General features: G+C 42.9%; 1 protein-coding gene across 7 annotated transcripts in view; it reads right to left on the minus strand.

Moving 5' to 3' along the window:
• The window catches only part of LOC138959187 (supervillin-like), a 186,147-nt gene that overhangs the window by 17,536 nt on the left and 150,129 nt on the right, over nt 1–18,482 (minus strand). For all 7 annotated transcript variants that reach the window (XM_070330578.1, XM_070330576.1, XM_070330579.1 and 4 more), the window contains 3 exons: nt 4,250–4,420; nt 2,977–3,224; nt 1,480–1,548 (listed from right to left, as the gene is read on the minus strand). In XM_070330578.1, coding sequence (XP_070186679.1) covers nt 1,480–1,548; nt 2,977–3,224; nt 4,250–4,420 — 488 coding nt within the window. The remainder of the gene's footprint in view (nt 1–1,479; nt 1,549–2,976; nt 3,225–4,249; nt 4,421–18,482) is intronic.

Below are 18,482 nucleotides of genomic sequence, written 5' to 3' on the forward strand. Positions count from 1 at the left end.
AAGAGATTTCACCCCCTAGCGAGATAGAAGCAAAAGTGTCTGCAGGCACATTGGTTTACACCGCACCAGCCCTGAGATTAAAACGTAACTGACCTGACAACTCGATGAAGAAAACAGAGGGAATGAAAGGGAGAGACTGGAAGAGGAAGAGTTGAGTCACATTCACTGTGCATAATTCCTACCTGGATCATTGCGACTAACGCATTGTTACATAATCGCAAGTCTTTCAGCAGGGACAGTTCTGTGAAAGTAAAAGACAATTCTCTGAAATGTCCATCGTTCACTGAAAACGACCATCCAAGTTGTCGAGAATAAGTTCTGAAACACGTCACGTTCCAAATCAAAAGACGACATTCTATTCTCTTACGTCACTATTCTTGGTTTACGGTACCATTCCTCGGCTTTGCTACGAGTATGCCATCGTCTTGGTTGGCCGAGACCTTGAGGTGATCCCAAAGAAGACTCCTCACCAGCTACCGACGGGATGTTTATGGAAGAGCCTCGTCTTGTTTATTTTGAAAAAGGATGCATGAAACTGTCCAAAACAAAACGCAATAAATTCGTTATCGTTAGATGTGGCTGTGATATCCACATTTATCAATCACAATGTCTCAAAAGGCGGAAACATATCAGATCTTGGCTTACGCCTCGATCTGATATGATTTTCCTCCTTTCTCGACATTGTGACTGATAAATGTGGATATCACAGCCACATCTAACGATAACTACTACTATCCTTTATTGGTTTCCCACTTTAAGAACAATTATTGTACACTTCATGCAAAATAAAACTGTTCTTTTTTTTAATAATGCTTTTACAGCATGCACACAACAAATGATACAGATAAAACATCAAATTTTCTTCTTCTACCACAACACTAAACAAACTACTTTTTTTAAAACTGTTATTGCAATGAACTGGGTCTCTCTCTCTCTCTCTCCTGTCTCTCTACACCTCCCCGCCCTCCCTCTTTGTTCATTTCAGGTTTATTGCTCAGTTTGTGCAACAAAGTCTACAATACCTTAGGTACCATTCTGTAAGCTCTCTGTCATATTCATTGCATGTGGTCTTGTTAGTTGCTAGCACACATATTAGCTGTGATACATACAGCGATTTCATCCTGCAACTCTCATATCTTTTTCCCTTCCTTAATCATCTGCTGAGTGAATTACATGTACTTGCTGCACAAAAAACTTTAACTTCTTTCATTCAAAGGGATATGTTGTCTGGCCCTGCCGGTCAGTGAAACACCGCACAATTTCCAAAAATGTTCAAAAAGATTTGAGGCCATTTCGGCAGATTTGCCAGAAAAAATCCGACTAACATCCCTAAATCATTGTATGTACAATTTAAATGTCATGACAGCTGTCTCTGAGTCACCCAGAACAGTGCGACAACAATCACATTTACATTGCTACTAAATTATGAAACAAAGATTATATTGTGAAAATCATTCCAAACACAGCATCTGCACTTACCTAGCCCTGTGAGATCCTTCTTGGAAGAAGCTTTTATCTTGGCCACCAGTGGACTTTCTGACACAAACACTGCACAGTGGTAAACACACATATCACTGCACTCAGAGCACACTTCAACACAACATTACTGACAACAGGCTGAATTAAGAATAAGGTGGGTTTTTTTCCCCCTTGTTTTTAAACAAAATTGTTTACCTCAGTTGCATGCAGGCTGCTTCAACCCTCCTTTTACTGTTTTCTTCTTTTCTTTTCTTGAAGAATAAGTTCCCTTTCAACATTTACACTCCAAAATGTCATGAATGTTAGAATCTGTTTCCTTGCAGCATAACCGCTGTTCGTATTTCCTCCAGTGGCAATAGGGTATCAGGTGGACTCAATTAGCATCTTCATGTAAATGAAACAACTAATCAGAATCATTCAGAATGTATCAGATTCACTCCAGTCAACATATTAGATAAGGCCACACAAAAAAAAGTCTGTTTACGGTTTGTTTGTTTGTTTGTTTGTTTGTTTAACGCCCAGCCGACCACGAAGGGCCATATCAGGGCGGTGCTGCTTTGACATATAACGTGCGCCACACACAAGACAGAAGTAGCAGCACAGGCTTCATGTCTCACCCAGTCACATTATTCTGACACCGGACCAACCAGTCCTAGCACTAACCCCATAATGCCAGACGCCAGGCGGAGCAGCCACTAGATTGCCAATTTTAAAGTCTTAGGTATGACCCGGCCGGGGTTCGAACCCACGACCTCCCGGTTACAGGGCGGACGCCTTACCACTAGGCCAACCGTGCCGGTCTGTTTACGGTAACATAGGCCAAAAAAATAGGGTCAGTAGGTCGGGATATTTTTTTCTCCCCAAAAAACATATTTTTAAGTTATTTTGCCAAAAAACAGACTTTTTGTAAAATTTTATTTTATTTATTTATTTATTTTCCCCCCCAAATGCCAAAAAAAAGTCTAGGGTCGCGCGAAAAAATAGAGTCGGTTGGGATACTGTAAACAGAATTTTTTTTGTTTTTGTGGCCTAATGTAACATAACTAAAACTGTTGTTTCACAAAATTTCAACTGAAGTTTTGTTTTCATAAAGCATTTGCGGTGCAGCAACGGCATGATGGCGGTGCGGAAGCGGTGCTGGTGGCAGCAGCAGAAATGTCAGTAAGACACGCGGCAAGATTTCTATCCCTCCTTGAAATAGTAGGCAAATTTTACTTTGAGTGTTTCCATTAAAATTAGCCAGCGGCACAGCCTTTATGCCGCTCATATTGCATCACATCTATAGCTTCAGTAGGTACATACAACAAAATCCACTGACATTTAAGAGAGAGAGAGAGAGAGAGAGAGAGAGAGAGAGAGAGAGAGAGAGAGAGAGAGAGAGAGAGAGACAGAGACAGAGACAGAGAGATTGAGAGACAGAGACAGACAGACACAGTAGCAGATGTTGGGAGACTGACAAAAAACCAGACCACAAGACAGACAGACAGATCTACATACCTGTGCTGGACTTGGAAAGTTTGTTGGCCACAGTAAAGTGTTTGGCGTCCGTCTCTTCCACACGTTCTTTCCACGTTTCAGCTGATCTGTCCAGCTTGCACAGTCGGTCGGAGATGCTTGTTGGTCGCACTGCTGCCAGTCCTTTCTTCTCCCTCAGTTTGACATCAACGGCACTGAGCGGTGTGTCACCGTCTTTCATCACTTTGCGTTTCCAGTTCTCCTCCCCGCTGGTCTTCAGCTGGTTCAGCCTGAAATGCAGATGCCTACATGTGCAACTTAAGTCACCTGGCATCATGTTCAGTAGCTTACCTTTTTGCACTGTGTTTGTGATTTGTACAAGTTTAATGTCATTCCTCAACTGCTTAACTGTCAATCAAGAATTACTTTTATCTGTTTTCTTTTCCTTTTCTTGTTTCCAAAAAATTGAAATCTAGAATTTTGTTTCATTACAAGCTAGCCATAATCCACCATCCAAACCCCTAAAATGAAGTTTCAGGTGGTTCTTTCTTGTCTGTCCCTTTGTGAGGGGGTCAGTAGTGGCAATGGAAGGAATGTCAATGGTTTTCTCTATGGCTAATACAATTGTGAACAAGCTGGCGATTTTCTGGAAGCTACCTGCATGGCCTAAAAGGGATTTTTAAGATCTTTCTTCTTCTTCTTCTTCTTCTGCGTTCGTGGGCTGAAACTCCCACGTACACTCGTGTTTTTTGCACGAGTGGAATTTTACGTGTATGACCGTTTTTTACCCCGCCATTTGGGCAGCCATACGCCGTTTTCGGAGGAAGCATGCTGAGTATTTTCGTGTTTCTATAACCCACCGAACTCTGACATGGATTACAGGATCTTTTTCGTGTGCACTTGGTCTTGTGCTTGCGTGTCACACGGGGGTGTTCGGACACCGAGGAGAGTCTGCACACAAAGTTGACTCTGAGAAATAAATCTCTCGCCGAACGTGGGGACGAACTCACGCTGACAGCGGCCAACTGGATACAAATCCAGCGCGCTACCGACTGAGCTACATCCCCGCCCCTTAAGATCTTTCCATTCATACCACTTGTTCAAGTTCAGCATTGAGACAGTACAATGAAACCTGCCTTAGAAGACCATCCTCCTTAGTCTTTAACCTTGTCTGTACATATATAAATTTACCACCGCTTTCAGAATCTCTCGATCCCTCCTGATTTTCTCAACATTTTGGAAGTCTTTAAATGGGGGTTCCACTGCATGTTTACTGTAAACAAATGTTCACTCTATGCAGTGAAGGTCTGTTTACCTTTCTGAAATGGACCCTCCGGCCACCTTGGAGACCGGGGTGGTGGCCGACTCCGCCTCCGTCATCTCGTCGGCAGTGATGGGCTGGGTCATGTGACGGCCCTCATATTTCCGCTTCGGTGGCGGAGATTTTTCACTGGGGGTGAACTGAGGTGACGGTTGCGTCAGATACCTGAAAAGAAAAGTGGAAAAGGATTTTAAGTATGGTTGAGAACCTATTAAACGTTAAGTTTTTTTTTTAAAAGTTAGAAGTTCGTTAATAAAGCTCTTAGCTTAAAATTGTGTGACAGATGCATGCACTTACTTACTTGCTAACAAGTCGCGTAAGGCGAAAATACAACATTTAGTCAAGCTCAGTCGAACTCACAGAATGAAACTGAACGCATTGCATTTTTTTCGCAAGACCGTACACTCGTAGCATCGTCTGTCCACCGCTCGTGGCAAAGGCAGTGAAATTAACAATACAGAAAAGCGCGGTAGCGCTTGCGCTGAGGAGGATACCACGCTTTTCTATCTCTATTCTTTTTAACTCTGTGAACGTGTTTTTACTCCAAACATATCATATCTATATGTTTTTGGAATCGGGAACGGACAAGGAATAAGATGAAATTGTTTTTAAATCGATTTCGGAATTTTAATTTTAATCATCATTTTTATATTTTTAATTTCCAGAGCTTGTTTTTAATCCGAATATAACATATTTATACGTTTTTGGAATCAGAAAATGATGAAGAATACGATAAACGTAATTTTGGATCGTTTAAAACAAAATAATTTTAATTACAATTTTAAGATTTTTAATGACCAAAGTCATTAATTAAATTTTTAAGCCTCCAAGCTGAAATGCAATACCAAAGTCCGGCCTTCGTCGAAGATTCCTTGGCCAAAATTTCAATCAATTTTATTGAAAAATGAGGATGTGACAGTGCCGCCTCAACTTTTACAAAATGCATCAAAGAAATTTATCAAAAAACTGAAAAAACCGTCTGGGGATATCATACCCAGGAACTCTCATGAAAAATGTCATAAAGATTGGTCCAGTAGTTTACTCTGAATTGCTCTACACACACACTCACACACACACAGACACACATACACCAGGACCCTCGTCTCGATTCCCCCCTCTATGTTAAAACATTTAGTCAAAACTTGACTAAATGTAACAAGTCGCGTAAGGCGAAAATACAACATTTAGTCAAGCTCAGTCGAACTCACAGAATGAAACTGAACGCATTGCATTTTTTTCGCAAGACCCTACACTCGTAGCATCGTCTGTCCACCGCTCGTGGCAAAGGCAGTGAATTTACAATACAGAAAAGCGCGGTAGCGGTTGCGCTGAGGAAGATAGCCCGCTTTTCTACATATCTATTCTTTTTAACTCTCTGAACGTGTTTTTACTCCAAACATATCATATCTATATGTTTTTGGAATCAGGAACGGACAAGGAATAAGATGAAATTGTTTTTAAATCGACTTCGGAAATTTAATTTTAATCATAATTTTTATATTTTTAATTTTCAAAGCTTGTTTTTAATCCGAATATAACATAATTATATTTTTTTGGAATCAGAAAATGATGAACAATACGATAAACGTAATTTTGGATCGTTTAATAAAAAAAATAATTTTAATTACAATTTTAAGATTTTTAATGACCAAAGTCATTAATTAAATTTTAAGCCTCCAAGCTGAAATGCAATACCATTGTCTGGCCTTCGTCGAAAATTGCTTTGCCAAAATTTCAATCAATTTGATTGAAAAATGATGGTGTGACAGTGCCGCCTCAACTTCTACAAAATGCCGGATATGACGTCATCAAAGACATTTATCGAAAAAAACAAAACCCGTCCGGGGATATCATTCCCAGGAACTCTCATGTCAAATTTCATAAAGATCGGTCCAGTAGTTTAGTCTGAATCGCTCTACACACACACACACACACACACAGACAGACAGACAGACACACACACATGTATACACCACGACCCTCGTCTCGATTCCTCCCTTTCTTTACTTTCTTTATTTGGTGTTTTACGTCGTTTTCAACCACGAAGGTTATATCGCGACGGGGGAAGGGGGGAGATGGGATAGAGTCACTTGTCAATTGTTTCTTGTTCACAAAAGCACTAATCAAAAATTTGCTCCAGGGGCTTGCAACGTAGTACAATAGCATTACTGGGAGAATGCAAGTTTCCAGTACAAAGGACTTAACATTTCTTACATACTGCTTGACTAAAATCTTTACAAGATTCCCCCCTCTATGTTAAAACATTTAGTCAAAACTTGACTAAATGTAAAAAGGGGTGCACAGAATAACAATCTGCAAGCTATAGTATTTGAACACTGACTTATCACAAAATGAGCATATGTGTGTGAGTAGAACTGATTTGCCACTGTAATTAGCAGCGCTCTTAATTGGTACAGCTTTAACATGAGACACGCAAAACTGAGTAATACATGCAAGAACAAGCCATAAATAATGTAAGAGCCTCATATATACGCTAATATAGAGAGACGCACACAAAAGGAGACACACTGATGTGCAGAGAGAGAGCCTGAGAGAGAGAGAGAGAGAGAGAGAGAGAGAGAGAGAGAGAGAGAGAGAGAGAGAGAGAGAGAGAGAGTGTGTGTGTGTGTGTGTGTGAATGTGTGTATGTGAAACAGAGAGACAGAGAGAGAGGAGGGAGGGGAGAGACAGAGAGAGACAGACAGAGAGGAGGGAGGGGAGAGACCGAGAGAGAGACAGAGAGAGAGGAGGGAGGGGAGAGACAGAGAGAGAGAGACTGAGGAGGGAGGGGAGAGACAGAGAGAGAGAGACTGAGGAGGGAGGGGAGAGACAGAGAGAGACAGAGAGAGAGGAGGGAGGGGAGAGACAGAGAGAGACAGAGAGAGAGGAGGGAGGGGAGAGAAAGAGAGATGGAGAGAGAGAGCTTTAGGTGGTGGGGGGACAGAGAGAAGGTACATCCATTGACCTGACGCTGACAACAGGACATCGATCATTCAGTGCATTGTGTGAAAGGCTAACCCGACAGTTACATAATAATAAGATCAAACTCAATATATGTATGTAGATCTCCCAGATCTTGTTGCAACTTATATCAACACTTCAGCTGACAGATGCCTCTGCGTTGTGCTTGGTCGTATTTGGTCGTACCGTAATTCTTTTAAAACGCACACAGGGGCTCACATCCACGTCGGACATCGGACATACACGGATATTTTTTTCCAAATGTCCTATACATTTTTCATGCAAGAGGACATTGTCCGATTATGCTTTCATTTGATCTGGAAATTGTCAGTACTTTCCAATTTACAGTAGTTTGATTTGCTACGATGTCTCTCCAAGCAGACAAAACCATGCTGTCAGTGTCAGTGTACGTTTTGTTGCGAGAAAAAAAAGGTCCTATTCATTTTGTTTTTGTTCGGGACAAATGTCCTATCGCTTTTGCATTGTCCAGGACATGTGTCCTATGCCATCTCTCATGGATGTGAGCCCCTGCCGCACAACTGACGTGACAAGGAACATGACAGCCAGGCTCTTCAGCACAGTCACTGCGGTGCTCACCTTTCTCGCTATATTGTCACAAAGAATAAAGATTGCCCCATTCCCTCGGTCTCCACTGTCCACAGTCACCACACAACACAAGAGTCTAATCACTGTCAACAACACTCAGCACTTGACCACAGTCCATAACACAACCTCTGCAGCTAATTCGTGGCCAAACAATCTCTCTGGGGATGTCAAAATGGATTTCACGTCCTCACTGGTCCTCGTGAAAGGTCTCCTAACTCTGTAGCGGCCTATAGCTACACCTCAAAGGGACAGCTGTGGTGGACAAGGTCCAGCACCGTATTCTGGATACAAGTTTGGCCAACACTGTACATGATCTACATCTATCAGCTGTGCAGTACATCCCCCCTCCGCTCTGCCTTTGTCACAACTAGCTTCTAATGCCCTAATCGCTGTGCTCACATCTGTGCCCTTTCCATCGGTTCAGCCTCAATTTTTCCCCCTCCACAATCACACCCACCCCCCTCCCTCACTTACCCACCCCTCCCTCCCGTTCCTAACTCACTTTCAAAAAATTCCACTCAGTGCAGTCCACAGCTACAGGCGGTGCAGCTTTGGAATATCAGGACACAACTTGATGTCAGTAATGGAAGGGGGGGGGGGGGGAGAGAGAGAGAGAGAGAGAGAGAGAGAGAGAGACGGAGAGAGAGAGAGGCTGTTTGAGAAACAATACGGCAGATTGAAGGGAGGTTTTGACAGAGAATTACAGAAGACATTCCAAAACAATACAAGTGAGGGAGGTGATTCCAAACTAGGGAGTTGGAAACAATAAGAGTGGGAGGAGCCAGGAAGTTGAGTTACTGGCAGCGTGAGACACAACTTGAACTGAAGTGACACAGTTTGCATCAAAAGGGCCACCGCTAGTTTTGATTTCTTGCACACAAGGACCCTGTCACGCCGTCAGTGTTCGGCTCGGCGAACCCCTGATTCCTGGCCAACTCAAACATCAGCGCTACAACGAGATTGTACACCGGAGGGACTCACATAGTGAAGCTTCTCTCAGTGTCCGTCGAAGCTGTTGCCGGGCTGAAGTTGCCACTAAACATATTGTCACTACACGAAGCCGTGTGATGAATACAAAGAAAGGAGTTGGAACGGGTTGTAATCAGCAAAGCTGCAGGCCGGAAAGTGACCACTTTTTTTTCCTTTTCAACTTTGGATGCTCTCAGCACTGAGATAATGTGTTACACGTGAAGCTATAGAAGTTGAAGGAAACTGAATAACTAATGTCGTTCATGTTTAAACTAGCATGCACAATAAAACCGTAAAAAAAAAGAAAAACCCAATATACTAGTCCTTGAAAATGGACCTACCCGCGACAATGTGCAGGACACATGGTGCCAGAATCAGCAGCCACAGTGTCTGCGCTGTTTGAATGCAACATCAAACTCAAACTGAAAATAAAGTTGCACTGTGCAGGAACAGGAAGAGGAAAGGGAAGTTCACATTCAACCGCCGCCGCCACCGTAATGCAACTTTAGTTGGGTTTTTTTTTTTTCTGCTGCCACTCTCACCACTTGCAGCATGGCTCCCGAGTAACCAGGGCAGGCATTTCCTGCTGATGACTGGCTGGGAATCAGTCACAGACAGTGGCCTCAACTCAAGCCCTGCGGGAAAAAAAACTCTGCCGCCGCCGAAATGAAATACTCTAAAAATGAAACCAAGAGATGCAAGGCCTCAATCATGCATTGACAATTCTGCTCAGTACTTGCTGCCGAAACTGGCCGCACCGGCCGAGGGCAAGCGCTGTGGCGGACGGCCTTGGTCAAGTGATTACTGGCTAATTGCTTCCCTGAATTTGTCATGCTTATCAGGGCAATCACTGACTGCAGCTGGCGGGCCCAGTCAGTGTCCTTATCATTGTTGTTACTCAGTCTATCGGTCTGTCTCTACCTGACCTCCCGGCGCGGCCAGTGATCACAAAATCATCCGGTCAGACTATTCAACTTACTATGCCGGCGGCACTACTGATGATGCATGAAAGGCCAGTGTTACCCAAACCCTGGCGGATTTGGTTTGAACACAATCAACTTGAGTACTGATTGAGTCAGCTACGGTATCGTGGCAATACTGACAGGTGTACGAATGGATGAAATAATTATTAGTAGTGGACCCGTTCCACTTGGTTGATTTGCTGGTGGACCTCAACTTCCCCGCGAAGTGCCGTTCTGTGGGGTGGTTTTTTATGCCGCGTGTGGTGTGTTTGTTGCCGTTTACTTCCGATATCGTGGCAGTCGACCGAGAATTGAGTCGTGACAGCCTGATCAGTTGACTTGTCTTTCTGAGCCATCACCCGTTACCGTGACTTCAGTCACTGACGAGGACTCACCGGTACCGCACGGCTTCAGCCGGCCAGTCGACTGACGCAAGCATAAGTGACTGGGTCAGTTGCCGGGGTCTGTCTGTTCCACACACACTGGCCGGCACACACACACGCACACACACTGACCGTCACCGGTTTCGCCAGTCGGTCAGTCTTGGCAAATTAAGCATGACCCGCTTTAGCCTTCTTTCTCAGTCTTTCAAATTCGTTAACACCGTAAACTGCTGCTAGACACCATGGTGGGAAAAATATGTCTTAAATACTCACCGTCCTCACTAAGTAACAGCAGAGACATAGATAGAATGTATGTCTCTGGTAACAGCGGATGAGAAGTGTTGCAGTATCCGACCAAATTGGTGAGAATAACGAACAACATCACAGCAGGCAAACCGGCCTCTGTCACAAATCACACATCGTGCACTCAGTCCTGATGATAACAAACTCAAGTGAACAATCGCTCCGACCCACTAAACACCGTTTGGTTTCTGTCTCAGTCGCAGGTTATCTATTCACGGTCCTAACTGAAACGATAGACTGGTAGTTCTGCCCAAAAGCTACACATAATCTGGGCCTAAAAACGATACAGCACAACACAGTGGGTCAGTCACTGAACTGCCTGTAGTCACCACAGGCGGTATCGCTCCGCGTACACAAAACAACACGACTTGCCGTAATCCGAGAAATCTGCATGCGGATAATACGGTAGAGGAGTGCACTTGTAGTTGGATATCATAAATTAATCCCGCCCCCGAGTAATTAAGACTGGCATGGCGCCCACACTTGACGACTTGAAGTGGCAGCTGCCACAACTTAGGTGGATACTTGACACTATAGCGCACAATGCAAGTCATTAGACAGTCAGTCACCACCATCACCTTTATGATCAAGTTTATCATCACGAACAGCACCGCTTCACTGAATAGGCTCACACTCAGCTTACTTCCTCCAGGGGCGGACGAGGGGGGGGGGGGGGCACAGGGGGCACGTGCCCCCCCCCCCGAAAAAAAAAGAAGAAAAAAAGAAGAAAAAAAAAAGATTTTTCTATGCTGATTCTATGACCATTTCTAAGTTCAAATGGCACCAGATGGCACCATTTTGCTTCTTTGGGCAAAACATTTTTCCGGGGGAGCATGCCCCCGGACCCCCCTAGCAAATTCGGGCGCTTCGCGCCCATCACATTCACTTTCGATTCAAAGTGCCCCCCCCCTTACAAAGCAACTGATCCGCCCCTGTCCTCGGTTAATCTTAGCTGTCCAACGCCACAGAATTACACACCACGTGCGTTTACAAACGTGCCTGAGTATATATGTGTTATTATTAACCAATTCTGTTGCCATCACGCGTTTGGTGACCTAATCTGTTTTCGCTGAGCTTAGGACTTTTGTACTGTACCGTTTATCTCTCTCGTTCAAATGGAAGCCATTTGCCGACTCTAGGTCATTGCTAATCAGTCAGTGTTTGTACTGCCCGTACTGTCCGCACAAGTTCCGTTTTAATAATGAGAAACAAAATCATTCCTTGATTTCAGGTTTACGATAATCAGTTGTGTGAATGTCCCAAACGTTCTTTACAACCCTAGTTTTTACACCCGGAAAAACAAAACCAAAACAACAGCTGCGTCGGTTTCAGGTTAGCGGTTGACAAGTCGAGTGAAAAGTCTAACATGTTGGTACAACTGATCCACAGGTTCACAGTGGAAAAATCAAGCCATTTTCTGACTTCAAGTCAGTTAACATTATTAGTCGTATGTATAGCCCGAAGAGTATTTCACGGTGGAAAAATAAACGATGTTTTGCCTTTGTCAGTGCTACGTGTAAAACATCCCCGCCGTTGCAGGTTGGGATCTCTTGCAGGCAATCAGTCATGGAAACACTGCACTGATATACCGTCACATAAATAACAAAGGAGTGCTGAAATCATAATAGTCGAAGCGTGTCTCCTGTTCGCCCGACTGCACCTTACTATACCGCCTTTAAAAAGACAAAAAAGAAATATTGCATTGACGCTAGACCAACATTCGTAATGGCTCAGACGCTGATATTACTACCGACGCAGGTAAGGTATAACATGTCCCATGAAAACAGTCAACTTTACATGTTCTGCTGCGCAATATCAGTCATGCTCACAAGCCACACACGCAAAAAGAGGTACTTAAATGTTCGTGTGAGTGTTGCCTTAAGTCAATGCGAATGTTTACAAACAGTACGACGCAGAATATACGATCTCTTCAGTCACTGAGTCTGCAATCAAACAGCCATAACTAGCTACTAGTTGATGGCAGCCACGGTCAGGTCAGTGAGACTTTGTGACTAGTTAGGCCAAAAAAAAATAGGTCTGTTTACGGTAACATAGGCCCAAAAAATAGGGTCGGTAGGTCGGGATTTTTTTTTCTCCAAAAAACCATATTTTTACGTTATTTTTATTTTTATTTTTTTTATTTCCTTTTTTTTTCTCCCCCAAATGCCACAAAAAAGTCTAGGGTCGCGCGAAAAAAATAGGGTCGGTCGGGTTACCGTAAACAGACTATTTTATATTTAGTCAAGTTTTGACTAAATATTTTAACATCGAGGGGGAATCGAAACGAGGGTCGTGGTGTATGTGCGTGCGTGTGTGTGTGCGTGCGTGTGTGCGTGTGTGTGTGTGTGTAGAGCGATTCAGACTAAACTACTGGACCGATCTTTATGAAATTTGACATGAGAGTTCCTGGGTATGAAATCCCCGAATGTTTTTTTCATTTTTTTGATAAATGTCTTTGATGACGTCATATCCGGCTTTTCGTGAAAGTTGAGGCGGCACTGTCACGCCCTCATTTTTCAACTAAATTGGTTGAAATTTTAATCAAGTACTCTTCGACGAAGCCCGGGGTTCGGTATTGCATTTCAGCTTGGTGGCTTAAAAATTAATTAATGACTTTGGTCATTAAAAATCTGAAAATTGTAAAAAAAAAAAAAATGTTATAAAACGATCCAAATTTACGTTTATCTTATTTTCCATCATTTGCTGATTCCAAAAACATATAAATATGTTATATTCGCATTAAAAACAAGCTCTGAAAATTAAATATATAAAAATTATTATCAATTTTTTTTTTCGAAATCAATTTAAAAACACTTTCATCTTATTCCTTGTCGGTTCCTGATTCCAAAAATATATAGATATGATATGTTTGGATTAAAAACACGCTCAGAAAGTTAAAACGAAGAGAGGTACAGAAAAGCGTGCTATGCAGCATAGCGTAACCACTACCCCGCTCTTCTTGTCAATTTCACTGCCTATGCCGTGAGCGGTGGACCACGAGTATACGGTCTTGCTGCGTTGCATTGCGTTCAGTTTCATTCTGTGAGTTCGACAGCTACTTGACTAAATATTGTATTTTCGCCTTACGCGACTTGGTTTTTTTTGGCCTTAGTAGTTACCCGCGTTACCGTTACCAATACCAGTCCCTTGACCAGGAGTGGCCATGGGGGTGCTGTGCTGATCAGTGAACACACCAACTCTCTCCATCAGTGTCTTTCTTTCTTTTTTTGGTGTTTAACGTCGTTTTCAACCACGAAGGTTATATATCGCGACGGTCTCCATCAGTGTCGATCATGTGCCAATGGATATGACACGAACAGAAAAAAATAGCCACGCTCGACTCTCCTAGGACTCCGACCGATTCAGCCAAGCAGGAAGACGAACGGCTAGACACTCAATGCATGCAGTGTGAGACTGAAACTGTGTTTGTTCTCTATAATGATATCCCAACACTTGTGGGTTTTGAGGCGAAACAGTTGCATCGTGTTTCCTAGGCTTAACCCCACTCTTGTCTAAAAGGCACCTGTAGGATTCCCCGTGTACGCGATTCCAGGTCTTTACATGTGATAAAACAAAATCCCTCTAATTTGACACATACGAGAAAATCAATCTCCTGGCTTCTTTCTGTGCAAGGTGAAACGTGTTTTGTTTTTGTTTTTAGTTAATAAATTGGTTACTTACACTATATTGTTAATCAGCCAATTAATTCATAAAAAATTTCCAACTATTCCCGAGAAGCAGCCAGGCAGTTGACCTTTGCTGTGTGTCTAAGTGGGATGGTATTATTCCATGTAAAACCCTGGGCACATCTGAGATGGTGAACCGAATCGTTTACACAGGAAGGGTTAACGTTGTGCCTTTAATTTAATCCAATTCTGTCTTCCATGCACCGACATCTCTTCTTATGCTGGAGCCAGTCAGACCACAGGCGGAAGGTAGTCTTTCTGTGATAGTAGTAGTCCAGTGGACGATACCTTCTGCCTGTGGTCAGACTTGGAAATTGTATCACTTCATTTGCTACTCGACTTACAGAAGTCTTCCTGTGGCAGGTTGAAAGATACCGTCATACATACCGTGATACGGTTTATAAAACTGCAATAAACAGAACACACGAATATTTTTGTCTTTTTGTTACTATCCAAAGGAGCGAACAAAACGAAAGATGCTGTCACTGTACGGTTAATAATACTACATAAAAGAACACACGACAAAGTCTCTTTTTTTGTGTTCAAAGGAGCGTATGAAAACGTGGGGTTTCGCTTACTTTTATCCAGTGAGACTAACAATAAAGCGTTATGCGCGTTACATGGTACGCGCTCTTTCAGTGTTGACGTAAGGAAATGTAAGCCATAAACTCGGACCATCTGTGCTACGATCCATCATCCTTGAAGTATGAAGGTAATGTTCCTCAAACAGGACAATCGCACTTTGCCAACGCATTCAGATCATACAAATAGTCAGGGAGAAATATCCACAAAAGGAAGACAAATAGAAGGAAAGGAGAGAAAGAAAAAACAAACAAAACAACTGTGACAACAAAAAGCAAACAAACAACAACAAACAAAATAGAAGAGAAAGAAAGAGCAAAAAGAAAGGAAAGAGCAGAACAGAAAAGATGGAAGGAGAAAAAGGGAAGAAAAGAAAGCGCATGATACCTAATTTGAATAAACAAATCTTGTGTAAACCGAGTAGTAAAGAACACAAAAGATTCTACCTGTACAGAAAAAAAAATTGCACTGTATTTCTTACCTTTGCCAGAATAACAACAACGCGGATGGCTGTCGCCCTTGGCCAACTACAGACGCATTCATGACGAATTCTTTTTATATTCTCTGTGTCACTTCACGCCTCACCTGTCGTTATGGGTGCTATAATATTCTTTATTGCCACGTGGGGTGCAATTCACATCTTTTCATCTGTTCTTTCAACTCTTGCATCTCACCGATTAACCTCTATCCTGACGCTAATTTCGAACCGAGTCACAAACACAAACTGATTTGTGTTCAAGAATTAAATCCACAACATTTCACAACACAGGCTGGAAATAAATGTATACCAGCATCACATTTATTAAGGACTTTGTCCGTCTTTGGGAGGTAGACTACACAGAAGATCCGCTGTACAGTCCGTGTCTGTATCAGAAATTATTGTCATCAAGAAAAGTAGTGTGTCCCCACTGAGAGGCAAGTATTCCAATATCACATGTATGCACGACTTGTTCAGTCTCTGGGAAGAAGCGAACACGGACGATCAGATGTAGTCCAGTCCATCTTTTAGTAGGCTGACATCAATTCTCAGATCAGCATGGTGTTACTATAACACAAAATTCGAGATAGACTGAGAGGCGCTAGATGAACGTGTTTTGTGACGGACACCTGTCACCTGGTAGGTGTGCTGGTCAGTGCGAGAGGTCGATGGTCAAATCTGACCTGACCAGGACACTAACTCTCCACACGAACTATATCTGAGTAATGGACAGGTCACAGGAGGCCAATTAACACCCTGCTTCACAACCTCCGTTCGTTTTCCGTAATACTGCACAGTAAAATCTCGCCCAATTTCAGATCTCCTCACTGCTAATACTATCCTTTCTCAGATTTGCTGTTTATAATGCTTGTATATATTTATACATCATGTTAAAGACGCCCCCTCTTTGTAGACCTTTCTTTGATTCGAGTTGTCGAAACGGAGAAACCAATGCACTATTGCCTTTAGATCACAAGCAATCTATTACACCTTGTAAAACTGGCCAGACTTGATCTTTTCTGACAGACTTGATCGATTGATATTTTCACAGGGTCGTTTAGTTCAGCTTCATCCTCTGGTTTACACTTAACGTATAGTGTCAGTCATGCTGAAAGGTTTTCAAAACGACGAATCCAAATCACGCCTTGAGGCCAACGCTGCGAAACGACTGTTTCTGTGAACTTTGTATACATGTCATGATTGTAACCTTTGTTAAAATAAACTTATGTTTAAACCAAACGACTGTGGAGACTGCATGGCCAACGCCGTGAACTGTTGAGGCGAAGAACTGTTAGAGATGTTTTACTACATGGTGTCATAGACCTATATCTAAATATAGGTCCCTGATGGTGTAGACTACCCCGAGGTCGCTGAACTCAACTAATTCCTTTCATACAGCTAAATCAGCACTTCCGTGATGCTAAACCCGTAGGATTACACCTAGTATGTCAGTACTGACACTTTGCTAACAGCAACTCCGGAATACAATACAGGCACACTCATCGTTTTTTTCCCCCACAATCAATCAATCAATCAATAGGACGCTTATATCGCGCATATTCCGTGGGTACAGTTCTAGGCGCTCTGCAATGATGCCGTGTGAGATGAAATTTTATACGGCCAGTAGATTGCAGCCATTTCGGCGCATATTTACCTTTCACGGCCTATTATTCCAAGTCACACGGGTATAGGTAGACAATTATTAACTGTGCCTAAGCAATTTTGCCAGGAAAGACCCTTTTGTCAATCGTGGGATCTTTAACGTGCACACCCCAATGTAGTGTACACGGGGGGGTGTTCGGACACCGAAGAGAGTCTGCACACAAAGTTGACTCTGAGAAATAAATTTCCGCCGAACGTGGGTTTGAACTCACGCTGACAGCGGCCAACTGAATACAAATCCAGCGCGCTACCAACTGAGCTATGTCCCCGCTCCACAGTCACGCAAGCACAGAACTGATCAGTCAAAGACAAATGCTGTGAAGAATAGATTTTTCAAACCAAACAAATCCACGGAACAGGACAGAAAACAGAAAAGCTGACGATTATCCGCGAAAACGCCGCACTAGACTGAAAGTGACAGAGGATGTGAAAGTGTTGAGACTCAGTGAGTCAGTGGTCAAAGTCGTGGGCCAGTCACACACGCACAGCAAAAACGACTGACAGGGCCACCATGAGCGTGCCCAAGGCTGCGTAGACTATGGCGTCATAATCATTAACTAAGCCACATCATCACATCCTGTTTTCTTCAGGCTTCCAAATACGACAATTAATTGGTACGCATTTTTGTGTGAAATACACGCACTTCTTCAGGCCAGGAGGTCGGTGCACTCATCGCATCCGTACGTACTACAGTGGGGTCAGGTCAAGTCACTCACAGAAATGCTTGCTAATGAGATTCAAGTTGCAGTGCTGTGTCAACGCTACTTCAGTAAGTGACTGGATGAGATCTTAGCTTCACAGTGTTACTTCGTCGCTGAGGGGACCGATTTCCATTTCCTCCTCATTAACTGGACGCTGTGAACTCAGTGCACGCACTGCTGCAGTGTCACGTCAGTTTTGTAAAGAAGGGGGGGGGGGGGGTGTTCTTAATTATCATGCATTGCAGAGGACAAACGAACGATCCAGCAAGTGCGTGTGTCCTGTTTTTATCGTTCTAATATCAGAATATGTTTGCAGACTATAGCCAGCAAGGAGTGACAAGAGCGTAGGAGGAAAGATCAACTGACACTTGTAAACAAAACAGCTCCATCGAACCAGATAAGTCCGAGTACGTCAACATTCCACAATACAATCATGACGCAAAGAACTGTGGACAACGTGCGGTCCGTTTCCTATGACCGAGGTCAACGCATTCTCAACTTGGCGGACACCTCCAGTAATGACACTAATTATACGAACTGATAATGCACGCCTCCCACGCAACGGAAGATTATCGGATGCAATGTGTCCTAATTAACTAATGATTATTCCACAACACCCATCGTTTGACTTAATTGTTCCACCTAATTACAGGATACAGACCCGTTTCCCCGCGTGAAAACTGTTTGACGTCACACGATGCTCATCTCGTTATTCATACGGTCAACAATGAAAAAAAAGACAACTTGTTCTTATTCAAGACAAACAGCCGACCACAGTAGTCGCCGGACTTCTTTTTGAATCTGGCTTGGGAAATTATGCTTAACTGATAAAAGAGATCAAGATTTTGTTTACAAGATTTGAAGTACCAGAAGTGATAGTGATTAATTTTTAGAACCTTCTTTTACAGTGATTTCTTTCTTTATTTGGTGTTTA

Source organism: Littorina saxatilis, linkage group LG2, assembly GCF_037325665.1.
Source record: "Littorina saxatilis isolate snail1 linkage group LG2, US_GU_Lsax_2.0, whole genome shotgun sequence".
NCBI lineage: Eukaryota > Metazoa > Mollusca > Gastropoda > Littorinimorpha > Littorinidae > Littorina > Littorina saxatilis.